The following is a 13072-nucleotide window of genomic DNA, read 5'->3' on the forward strand; positions in this document are numbered from 1 at the left end:
CTACTTTATGAATTGCACCTTTAATCTTAAAAATCATTTAAGAGGAAAGAAACTAAATTTGATGAATCCATGAATAAGAGACTGTGGATCTGGGTTTAATTATGCTGATAATGATCCATTTTCCCTTCTTGTTTCCTTAAGTTAGTCTGTAAGTCTCATTTGTAGAATGTAAATAGATGAATAGATAAATGCATAATATTTAAAAAATGACTTACTAACTAAAAAAGCAGGTTGATGTGAAAGCTAATTGCACTGACTGCCTGCAGCCACTAACCCTGCCATGCATTATTATAGAAGACATGAAGACATTATTACACAGGGGCACAAAAATTTCTGAATGAAATGTTGATCTACTCTATCAGTTCTTTACGAGCATTCATTCCAGTAGACAATAGCCATTTTATGATCTTCAGCTGAACCAGTGACGGAAGTCTGTTAGGGGTAGTTGAGTAATGCTAACATGGTGCCAACCAGGCTATCGACGCACTTTGAAACCAAACATCCTGCCTGAGATAAACCAAAGTCCTTCTTGAAGCCATTCTCACCGCTTAAAAAGCCTCGGGGCACTTTTTAGGCTTTTTAGTTGGGCGTTTATGTCTTTTATTACCAAAATGAATAAAAAGTGTCAAAAGATGCTGAGAAATTTTACAGACTTTTGCTCAAAATAAGATTTTTCATCATTTCCTCCGGAAATTAAACTTCTACAGTACCGCAAGAATTGATGCTTCTGAATTCACTCACATTGTGTTTGCATTTGCAACAATTAATGCAAAATAGTCTTTGCCCCTTTAGAAGATATTTAAACCAGCAACACGAGTTGATTCCGATTGACTTTTTATTGTAAAAGAACAATATAATACCATGTACAATATAATAATAATAATAATACAAAATCTGTACATTCTGTGGTTTTGCAGTACATTTGGAAGACTGATACAAAACAACTGCAACAGGGAGGGAGGTATTTACACGTGTAGGATCTGCCTATTGAGCCCAGCGGCTTTCTGTCACAAAAGATACAGGATATAAACGTGTATTGATGCAAACTCTTGTGCAGTTACAGTACTTTTGTTTCTTTGAAATCTTACATTCTCAAGTAAAACAAAAGCGTTACAACAGAGAATGAAAACTCCAGTGGTGTTGAGGCCGATTTCTAGTTCAGCACAAAGGGAAACCGGCTGTACGTAGAGACTTGATATTTATTTATTTAAAAATTTCTTTTAGTGTATTTGATTTTTTGACACCAATACACTGACTCGTATTTTCAAACCTTAAAAATAAAGGTTTGCCTTGAAATGAACTCTTGTGTTTAAGATGAAAAATCTGGCCCATCAAAAGAACTCGTCAGTGTTGCTTTTTTACCACTACATGACCACCTTCTTCATTACACGGGTCCAGATTACGGCTTGATGAAATGGCTCCAGATACAGATAATCGACATTTTAAAAAAGAAAGAAAAGAAAAGAAACTGTACACGTTTTTGAAAAACAAACCTTACATTAAACGGCCTAAACTTTCTACGTTTTCTGTACCAAATCTAATTGTTTTTTTTTTCAGAAACATAACTATAATAATAAAAATAATAATAATATTAATAATACTCTTTGGCATTGTCATAGTCATTATCAAAAAAAAAAGAAGCAACATCATAGCAGCACTTTTAAGAACATTCAGATTCTCATATTACCCCAGTCTCAGTTTAAATTAATGATTTCTGTCAGTTTGATGTCGTTAATACTACCCTGCTCGGCTCTCTTGACGCAAGCAGGCATGTTTCTATCAGTCTGACCAGCTCAAACATTTTCTGCAAAAGCACAAAGCTGAGAGAATCAGTGCTATCGAGTCAAAGGAAAGTTCTCTACAGGTTATTGCAGGCGAAAACTGCATTCAGTGACATCTGCTATGAGGCCAGCTCATGAACAAACAACGTGTACCTTCTTTGTTCCAGACATCCGATTTCTTAACTCTTTGGTTCTGTGACAGTGTCAAAATGAAAGTGTTTTAAAGGGTTTTTTGTGTAACTTCCACTTTTTCTAGCAGCACTAGAGAACTTAAAAAAACAAAAAAACAAAACACCTTTCTGAAAGAGCGTCATTCTCGCTGGACAGAGCAACTGAGACATGCCTGCAGTTTTCAAGTCATTGCAATAGCCTCCGTCCTCTCTGCAGTCACCGGACACTGAGCACACATTCATGGGGACTTGATGGAGAATTCATTCTGCGATATGCAAGTGGTTCATAGTGCTGTGTTTTGTCATGCTGTTAGCAAAGTTCAAGCAGACTCATCAGGACAAAGTCTTACACCTCACTGCCACTTTCCACAGCAGTACCGTTTGGGTTGGCCTCTAACTCTAACCCAGCTTGGCTCGTAGTGCCTTTTCAGAGCAGAGATGCGACTCTCGGAAAATCTCTCACGAGATGTCTTAACAGTCATATTTCGGACTCTCGTCTCAGAGGCCGGGGCTCTAGAGGCACCATGGCTTGGTTATGTTCGCTCTCTGAGATGTTGTCTGTCTGAGTGCCATCAGGGCCGACGCTGCCCCCGTTCCCCTCGTCTGTGTCCTCTTTGTTGTCCAGAGCCATCTCGTTTTCGTAGCAGAAGGAGTTGGAGTTTGAGAGAATGAATTTTTTCTCTGCCAGGTCTCTGGCGCAGCACAGAGGGGTGCTCGACACCTCGTATGTCTTATGGAAGCGGGAGTAGTCCACCTTGTAATAGTTCTTTTCCTCGAAGAGCACGGGCTCAAAGCGATGGCCCCAGAGGATCTCGCTGGCGACATAGGAGCTTCGGCACTGTGTGGTCATCGCCGTCGCCTCGACCATGCCCTCCAAGATGACTACGATTTCAAACTCCGAGTTCTCCAGGTCCTGTTTGCTCATGTCATAGAAAGGGCTGTCCTCATCGATCTCGTGTACAATGGTGATCGGGGAGACCAGGAAGATGCGGTCGACTCCGCTGTCAAAGCCCACATCTATGTCCATCTGGTCGAGGGGGATGTACTCTCCCTCCGCTGTTGTTCGGGATTTGAGAAGCTGGGCTCTCACATGTGCCTCGACCAGGTGGCTCTTCCTTAAGTTGCCCACACGCCACATCAGACAGAGCTTGTTGTCCCTCATGGCCACTGTAGCGTTATGGCTGAAAACCAGTGTTTCATTCCTCTTCTTGGGCTTTGCCATTTTTGCCATGACTGCACCAATGATGAAGGCGTCAATGATGCAGCCCACAATGCTCTGGAACACCACCATAAAGACAGCCACTGGGCACTCCTCCGTTACGTATCTGAAGCCATAACCGATCGTCGTTTGAGTCTCAATGGAGAACAGGAAGGCACCAGTGAAGCTACTAACATTGGAGACACATGGATGGTCATTATTTTCTAAGTCCCCGTGAAAGATGGCCACCAGCCAGAAGACGCAGCCAAAAAACAGCCAGGACAGGAGGAAGGCCAGGCAGAAGATGATGAACATCCACCTCCAGCGGATGTCCACACATGTGGTAAAGATGTCAGCCAAGTACCGCTGACCCTTCTCGCTCACGTTGATGAACTGCACGTTGCAGTGACCGTCCTTCTTTACAAATCTGCTCTGCGGCTGGTGCCTCGTGTGCACCTTGCCCTTGCTGTTGCCGTTGGGTACTGCCATTGTGGCAAGCTTCATGCCGTCCTCCTCTGATGACACAATGCTGTAGCGGCTGGCTCGCACGCTTCCCATCACCTCAGTCTGGGAGGGCTGTGCTGCTTCTGCTTTGGAAAACAGTCTAAGTTTCTGGAAAAAGCGTTGGAGAAACAGTTTTGAAACACTTCTGGGACCAACTCAGAGAGGAAATGGTTACAAAATGAGGCGGGCTGAAGGGATCCCTCTTCAGCCTCACTGGCCTCTGGATGCAGTGCAACAAAAGGAGGGTGAAGTGGTCACTCCTCTTTCATTGGGCGACTGGGCCTCATCAATGTCAAGTGCTACAAGGAAACAGAGACAGAAGGTGTCAATTAGGAAAACTAGCATCCAGATACATAAAGGTAAGTGAGCCTGCTGAACATGAAATCCCAATAGCTTGTCAGACGTGCATGCAGCCTGAGAAAAACCATCAAGAACTTAATACACGGGGCCAGAAAAGCTCACCTCTGTGCCAACAATATTTCATCCTGTTATGACAAACAACAACAGTGATATTTAACCCTCATCTAACATTTCAGCTTCCACTGAGAGAGGCCACACAGTAATTGCACTCAGGTCCCGTTATTGGCCATTTACAAAGTGGACTTATTTTTCTTGGCTGTGCCATGCTGACCTGGTCATTTCTTGCCAGACTGCGGGCTGCTGTGTTTCTATGGGATCTCGTGCTGCTGGTCTTGCACTGCTGATGGATTATGTAAACTATTTACACTGAGAAAGCCCAGATATGCAAACTATTTTCCTTCCTCTCATCCCTCAAACAATATTCAGCAAAATTTGAGCATGCACAACAACCTGCGACTGAAAATCCCCCCTCCCAAAAAAATAAAAAATAAAAAAAATCAGACGTAGATGCATCTAGGTGCTCAGTGAGGTGAAAATCACCCGAGCTGTTTAGCTAACGCAACTTAAAGTTCATTTTATTATGTACTACTACCATTATTATGACATCATCTAGCTAGTAAGAAAGATTTTAAGGTTTCAAGGAGACACTAAATGTGTGAAAACATTCAACTTGATTCAGCTTTCACCAGGTCAGTTTCAGGGTGGAAATTTGTCATTTTTTGATAGGTTTTGAGGAAAAAACGTGTGCATAAGAGACATGCAGCTTGTTGACGTTCAGAAAGCCCTCAGGGGTTTCTCCTCTCTGCTGCGATAACAGCTGCCCCACGAGGATTTTCTCAGCACAACTAAAACACCTCTCATTAATTTTCCTAGCAACAGGGTCTATATCGACCTAGCACTGCCTCCAGTGCCCTGTTATGTTTTTTCTGCGTTTGTTAGGATCGATTTCTCCTTGTGGCATGAGGCTTTAAGATGGGAAAGAAGTTGGCAGCAGAGAGCAGAAAGTTCCTCCGGGCCTGGAGGGTATCACATGCACCCTTAAAGCACAGAATATGTTGCCACAGCTGAGTCATACTGAAGTTTCACACCTGCAGGATGTTTAACTGGCTGATGCAATTTGGGCTTTTACTTACTTTGATTTAACTTCAAAAAAACGAGAGAAGGCACAGTTGAGTAAAGTTCAGCCCATCAGTACATCATTTAATGTGCATGCTGATTGCAGTGTAAGCTGCACTGTTGACCAGTGTGTATTTTTTCTTCACACGGTGGCTTAAGTGCGCAGTACAGAAAAACTGCACGAATACAGCGTGTTTTCCTTTTCTCATTCAAAACAACCGAATATTTAACTATTTTTAACTATTTTAGAAAAAAAAAACAGTTGTACAACATTTCCTGAATAAGTAAACTCAAAATCAAAACTGTTGTTTTATTATTATTATTGCTGTATACACTTTTTTTTAGCCTTTTAAACGTCGCTAAAAGAGTATCTAATCGTAAAGAGGCGGGCAGAGCTGCTCTCAGGCTGCACCAGATGCCAGCGACAAATGTTAACAGGTGCGAGGGGAAAAAAGGAGCTGCCTTCTGATGCAATCACCCGCACAGAGACGGACAGACCCTCAGACTGACAAAGACCCGCAGGTTTCGCTTCAACCGCAGCGTCACACTCGGGACCTCAGTGTGAAGCTTGAAGCGGTTATGACATGATAAAGTCAAACTTTTGGCGGGCCATCTGACTTCTGTGACAACAGAGAAGCCAGGGAGCTTGCGTGTGGAGAATCAAACCATCACACACGCTCCTCAGACATGCGTAAAGCACCTAATAAAGCATAACATCTTACATTAAAGCGCAAGAGCAGTAGATCTGTACAAGGAACGACTTAAAAGAAAATATCGTCTCATCTACCTGTTGCTCATTTGTAGACCGGTTGGAATCACCTCGGTGAAATAGTAATCCAGACTTCCTCTTGGGTTTTTGGGGGGGCTTTTGCGGATTCTTTTACAACCAGCGTCGTCTCCGTGCGTCTGCTTATTTTCAGTTTTGTATTATTATTATTTTGGAATCAACAGGATAAAACCACAAACCTTCTCTCATCTCTCTGGAAGACCGGTCTCTACTATGTGCTTCGCACTGAGTTCCCCCAAAGCATTTTAAACAGTAGCGCACCGGCACGGCCCGCCCACCGGCTCCGCGCCCGGCCAATGACTGGGAGGAGGGAGGGGGGGGGGGCGAACGCGCACCGTGGTAGAGGCGTAATAACTCGCTGTTTTTTCTGTCATTTCGAGCGTTTGATCCACGCGAGCGATGAGAACAGGACACAACAAGAAGGAATGGCGAGCAATTACACTGTAGCTGGGCCACGACGCGATAAATATAAAAAACGAGGGGTGAGGGCGAAAAGTTAAAACACGAAGCGGCATAAATATAAATATTATTTTCATGGGTCTAGAAAACAAAACGTCCACGTGGTACATTTGGATGAAGTTTGCGGCTAAGATAAATGCGTTAAAGGTGGTGTGCAACTACTTTATCCTAGTAACACAAACAGAAGAAAATCCGTTTTTTAATCCCTTTCAAACTCGAGGAATCTGGGACTTCCACGCCTCTTCCCACCTGCTCCTGACAGTTTGCTTGTCATTCTTTTTTTTTTTCTGTGATATTCGCTGTTTTCTTAGATCTTCTTTTTTAATGTGAGTATGGAAAATGTGCTCTGTTGGAAAGAATGACTCACTCAATAAAGGCCTACATGCCTGTATTATGATATGACAGTCTTTCTCCACTGAGCTATCGAGTTGCTTCGGATGTTTAGACTGTGCATCTGTTGCCCTATAATTTTAGGCCAGGCTAGTAGTTGTGCTGCCTTAAAGCCATTGACTAAATCATTCTTCCTGCTTACTAATTCATGATAAACATTACCCGCAACTGCGTGCTTTTTCACCAAGCCTTTTGTTAGTTTTATTTTTAGTTCTGGGTATTTATAGCAGCGCATATATTTAGCCCAAACCACCTGTGTCAGTGAGCTGTGCGCCCTATGTGTGTTTGCTTTCCATGCCCAATTTCCAGCAATAAAGGGAGCGACACATGCAGCGGGTCGGTGCTGCATGTGGACCACAAGGTGGAGAGCTGGAGACTGGAATTAACCACGCCAGTGCCTCCCACACAGAGAGCTCTGAAATGTGACAGAGGGGAACTCGGGCTGACCTCTTCAAGCAGCTTTGTGTCACGGCAGCACCATGTCTGGAGAATTCAGATGAAATATGTAAACACGGTAGAGTCTTGATGTTAATTACAACGTTTTGACATCAGTAAAGACTAGATTTTTCAGCCTTTTGCACTCCAATGCTTGTGTTTTTAGCCTTTTAAACTAATGCAGGACTGAGAAGGCGCTGAGATTTCTGAGCCACTGGCCAATAATGATTGTTGTTGGCCTTTTTAATAGCCTGAGAGGGTGAATGGAGGGCTACAGCCTGGACAGCTCACCAGTTCATCATACGCAGCCACATGCGGTCACATCTACAGCCAATGTAGACTCACCAGTTATCCTAACGAGCATGAACAGTATCCCCGCTTTAAACCATCAAATTGTTTTATGCAGAGAATAAACATGATATAATTCATTGCTAATCTTCGAGCTGCTGGTTTTGGTACCAGTGGACAGAGTCATGCCAGCTCTCATGAACTCCTTTTTCCAGTTGTGTTCCTGATGTAAGCTAAATGGCTGCTGGCTTCATATTTACTCTGCTCTTTGTGTCTCTATTATAGTCTCTAATCATGTTTCCTAATGTGGACCCACCACAAGCAGGAACAAAAGCTGGATCTTCAGAGCTAACATTTGCAAAACTGCTTTTTTGCATCCTTAATGCCAAGAGTAAGTAATGCATGTGTATAAATATAGATCTGAATATATTTATTTCTGTAGGAGTGATGAGTGCTGTGTTGTTTTGTTTTCCAGTACACTCTGGGTCCAATTTTCTGTCTTTAAGCGATTATACAGAGAGAGACTGACTATGTGTGGAAGTCTGTTTGTGTTTTACTGTTAGCCAAGCTACTGTTAGCCTCTGTGCTATAGCTGAGACTTGGTGGGGAGTGTTATGGTCTAGCTTCATTTAGCAGATGTTAGCAAGTCCTCTGTGTCCAAAGACAACTGTTAGCTGTATCTCACCTGCTCTTTATAATGTATTTCATCTTTTAATAGTAGATTTATGTTTTTATCACACAGAATACACACATGGAAGCTGATCATGACGGGGCTATATGTGACAAAGAAAATGCCCAGTTGGATACAAGTGTCTTCATTCAAGCTGTGGCGGTCCTCCCTGGTTCGGCTAGCACAGGCGTGTGTCTGCTGTCCACCAGAGCTCAAACACATGTTTGAACATATTTTAGAAGGTGCAAACTCTAAAAAACTAAAACCCATGGGAGCCAGCAGGCTTTAGTGTTAAGTTTAAGATAAAAATAGAGGTAACTAAATCAGTTTTCTTGGAATTTAAAAAAACAAAACATGATTAGTTTTGCAGGAGATGGTCTGTATCTCATTGTACAACTGTACAGTGACAATAAAGGCATTCTATCTATCTATCTATCTATCTATCTATCTATCTATCTATCTATCTATCTATCTATCTATCTATCTATCTATCTATCTATCTATCTATCTATCTATCTATCTATCTATCTATCTATCTATCTATCTATCTATCTATCTATCTATCTATCTATCTATCTATCTATCTATCTATCTATCTATCTATCTATCTATCTATCTATCTATCTATCTATCTATCTATCTATCTATCTATCTATCTATCTATCTATCTATCTATCTATCTATCTATCTATCTATCTATCTATCTATCTATCTATCTATCTATCTATCTATCTATCTATCTATCTATCTATCTATCTATCTATCTATCTATCTAAACTGTTGTGCAAAAGTCTTGAACCACCCATTTATTTGTTTTTGCTATGGAAATGGATGCAATGATTTATTACAGTGTGCAAGTATACATGGAAATACAGTAAACAGAGTTTTCTACAAGTCTAATGACATTGAAAGTCAACATTTGGTATGAGCAACTTCATTCTTCAACACAGTCTAAACTTACTGAGACTGCTTTCTGTTGGCAACAAAGCAGGAACAAATTGGTTCTTTGCCAAGTTGTCCCTTATGGGCAGAAACGGCCCTAACCAATCTGGCGCCCTAGGCAAGATTTTAGGTGGCGCCCCCCTACATCAGCAGTGTAGTGTAATGTTGTAACAAATAATATTTCTATTAAATAAGCTTTACTTTGCATTTTAATTAACGTGGGATTATTTTTTGTATTTAGAAATAATAGTACCAACTTTTTTTTTTTTTTCAACATTTGTGGCACTGGCGTGGCGCCCCCTGATGGACGGCGCCCTTAGCATTTGCCTATACGGCAAATTAGGTTTCCTCCAAACCTAATTCATCCCTTCCACCTACCTTCCTCTCGAACTGCCTTATGGAGATTAGATCATGGTTCTCCTACAAACTTAACAGTAATAAAACAGAAGTTTTACTCATTGGTACAGCCTCTATCTTAACCAAATTTCACAGTTTCTCCATTAATATTGACAATTCCCCCACCCTTCCTTCCCCACAGGTAAAGAGTTAGGGTGTCATACTTGACAGTACTCTCGCATTTCAGTCTCACATTAATTACATAACCCGGTCTGCGTACTTTCACTTGCGTAACATTAACCGACTTCGTCCCTTCCTTACTCCCCATGCTGCTGCAATCTTTGTCCATAGTCTTATTACTTCCTGGATCAATTATTGCAGCTCCCTCTTGTTTGCTCTCCCCAATAAGTCCCTCCATAAACTTCAGCTTCTTCAGAATTCTGCAGCTCAGGTCATAACTCGTACTCCCTTAAGAGACCATATTACCAATTCTTCAACAGCTTCACTGGTTGCCCATAGAAGCCAGGATAAGCTTTAAAATCTTAGTTCTCATGTTTAAGTGCATTCATAACCTTGACCCTCCTTATCTCTGTGATCTGCTTCATATCACCACAGTTTCCCGCTCTCTCAGATCTTCATCTACCACTCATCTTCTTGTTCCTTCTGCTCGTCTCATCACTGTGGGGCACAGAGCTTTCAGTCGCTCTGCTCCTCGGCTCTGGAGCTCACTTCCTTCCATCTTAACAAATATAGATTCCCTTCTCTTATTTAAGTCACAGCTCAAAACCTACTTGTTTAAACTGGGTTACTCGCTTTAATACAGATCCTACTTGCTGTCAAATCTTGTTTATTTGTTTTTTTGTTTTTATTTGTTGTTGTTTTTTCATTTTAATTAATTTTAATCTACTGTTATATTGATATCTTTTTCTCTTTGTAAGGTGACCTTGGGTTTTAGAAAGGCACCCTCAAATAAAATGCATTATTGTTATTATTATTAGAGGTTTCCTCCTGTAAAAAGGGAGTTTTTCCTTCCCACTGTCAGCAGAGTGCTAGCTCATAGGGGTTCGTCTGATTGTTGGGGTCTTTCTGTTTTCTCTGTATTATTGTAGCGTCCTTATCTTACAGTATACAGTGACTTAAGGCAAATGTTGTTGTGCTTTGTTGCTATACAGATATTAAAATATATATTTTAAATTGAATCTCACATGTTTATAGAAGCAGAATGTCAACCAGTATTCAATTGATTTTGTTTGGTGTTTATTTCTGATATAATTTTCTGATGTCCGGTAACCCTTCTGGGGGGCACGTGCCACACCCATTTGTAAAATCCTGGAAACACCTCTGCTCATATTACATGATTTAAGTTCTTTATATTTCTCAAAATTAATCTCCACTTACAGACTAGATTCCTCTATGTTCTCCTCCTGCTTCTTTCTGCAGGTAGTAGCATAAAGTTTGCATTATTCATTATTGCCATAGGAAGATGGTACACCTGTATACAACTCGAACTCATGAATGATGCATCACATCTTTATGGCGCTGCGGCATCTATACAGCGAGTGATGGGTGTGGCTGGAGTTGTCAGATGCTGCACAGAAAGTAATTATACTGTAGATGTTTTTAAGCCTCTGTCCAAGGGAGAGTTGTTCATGTTGCTCTTCACATCGACCAACTTCCGCACACGCCGCTCGTCAGCAACACTACAAATTTACTTGGACTTTCTCTTGATGCTGAGAATTATAATTCTCTTTAGTCCCTCCTTTAAAACAAGAATGTGGCTTTCAAGGTACTCTGTGTATTGTGTCAACATCAAGGATCATTAAAAGCCATGAAATTAGTGACTCATTGGTTTCACTGTAATAACAGTGTATGTTTAGCTATTCTAATAACAAGCCAATCAAATGTCCTTATGCAGTGAGGTCAGTGGTGATCATAAGACAGAGGGGGTCAGACAGGCCTGTAAAAACTAAACTGTGGCCGTCCTGGGGGCCTCTGTGGGATGACGCCGTTCATCTGAAAACAAATTTTGCTTCAGTTGCAGATGAGCTTCCAAATGTGAAGTCAGGCTTTATTTACAAGCAGCTGCAGCCAAAAGTTCTGTTTCATCATGAAAGGATCAGCGTGAAGTGTTACTGAAAGTTTGTGACGTTATTTCAGTTGTACTTGTTTTGTTTCAAGGGGAAAAAAATCACTGCGTCTATAAATAGATGTTTAAAAAGACCGGCCAGTGGGTGAATTCGGTCATCTGGACAATCCTGTGCTTCAGCTTGGGGAAGACTCTGTTCTTTTCCAGTGCACAATTCAAGCTCCATAGTGATATGGTTGGATGAGTATAATGTGGAAGAACTTGACTGGCCCACACAGACCACAACCATATCAAACACCTTTGAGATGAATCAGCATGAAAACTGCAAGCCCGGCCCTTTTGTCCAACATCAGCATCTGACCTCAAGAATGTTCTTCTAAATGAATGAGTGAAAATCTCCACAGTATCTTCAGAAAGCCTTCCCAGAAGAGCTGAAGAGCTCCGTGCAAGATACAAACTGTCTGAAGACATCAGCAAACAAAAGCTGAAGAGTTACAGGTGAACGGTGCATCATCAGGCCCACTGAGAGCGTGCCCAGGCTGGTCGGACCCTCTAACACAGTCAGAATCTGAGTGAACAAAACTGAGCGATTGAGTTGCCTGACGGGAAGACCGTTAAAGCAGCATGCAACATCACCATGGCCTGAACAACATCAAGCGCTTGGAACTGACCAGTTTTACATACGTGATGAAAAAGAATACATGTTTTTAATGGGATTCTGCAGCGGTGCAAATCAAAGCCACAAAGCAGCGTGTGGGGCAGGAGCATCTGGTTATCGTTGTCTGTCTGGTTACTTCACATTAAAGTGACTTTCCCGATCAAAGCTTTTGTTCTCAGACACAAACCATGATCCATCTTAGGGATGATCATCAAAGTTGATACACAAACCATATATGTAAGCATCACTTTTTAAAATCTTTGACAATGGTAGCCTTTTATAATTAGCATTTTTTTCAGATGTAACAAAAATCTTCTTGGAAATACTTTTTTTTTTCCACAGTGCCTTCTCCGCATCTCTTCCTCAAATCATAAAATATTTATGCATCTGCATTTTTTTTAACTTAACAAAAAGCAAACAAGTTTCTGTGTGTGTGTGTGTGTGTGTGTGTGTGTGTGTGTGTGTGTGTGTGTGTGTGTATGGGAACAAAATGCCAGTCCCCACACGTTTGAAGGCATTTTTGAGGCTCAAAATGTGGTTTTAGTGTCAGGGTTACAGTTGGGTTATGGTTAGGTTTAGGCTAAGGATTAGGGTTAGGCATTCATTTTTGATGGTTAGGGTAAGCGGCTAGGGAAGCATTATGTCAATTAATTAAGATATAAAAATGAGTTTGTTTGTGTGTGTGCAAGACAGAGAGAAAGATGGCTTGACGAGCAGGTTTTATTTAAAATTACTAAACAAAGATTCCTCCACCACAAACATAAAAGAACAGAACATTTTCCCTGTGTGTTATATAAACTTTGACTTACATCATAATATGGGATGTTACTGTAGTTACCTGCATGACTTCAATTTATTTGCCATCAGCAACGCCAAGACTTTAAACTTTACA

At 41.3% G+C, this 13072-nt stretch overlaps 1 protein-coding gene across 1 annotated transcript; it reads right to left on the minus strand.

Moving 5' to 3' along the window:
* Positions 1-817: 817 nt before the first annotated feature.
* On the minus strand, positions 818-6693 carry kcnj2a (potassium inwardly rectifying channel subfamily J member 2a). Its single transcript, XM_026177911.1, has 2 exons — positions 5917-6693; positions 818-3952 (listed from the first exon to the last, which is right to left on the minus strand). The coding sequence occupies exon 2, from the start codon at positions 3705-3707 to the stop codon at positions 2430-2432; it is 1278 nt and encodes a 425-aa protein (XP_026033696.1). The 5' UTR covers positions 3708-3952; positions 5917-6693; the 3' UTR covers positions 818-2429.
* Positions 6694-13072: the final 6379 nt, after the last annotated feature.

The sequence above is a fragment of the Astatotilapia calliptera genome, chromosome 8, assembly GCF_900246225.1.
Source record: "Astatotilapia calliptera chromosome 8, fAstCal1.2, whole genome shotgun sequence".
NCBI lineage: Eukaryota > Metazoa > Chordata > Actinopteri > Cichliformes > Cichlidae > Astatotilapia > Astatotilapia calliptera.

Coding starts and splice junctions, on each gene's coding strand:
- kcnj2a (XM_026177911.1), bottom strand. CDS start 3,707: ATGGGAAGCGTGCGAGCCAGCCGCTACAGCATTGTGTCATCAGAGGAG.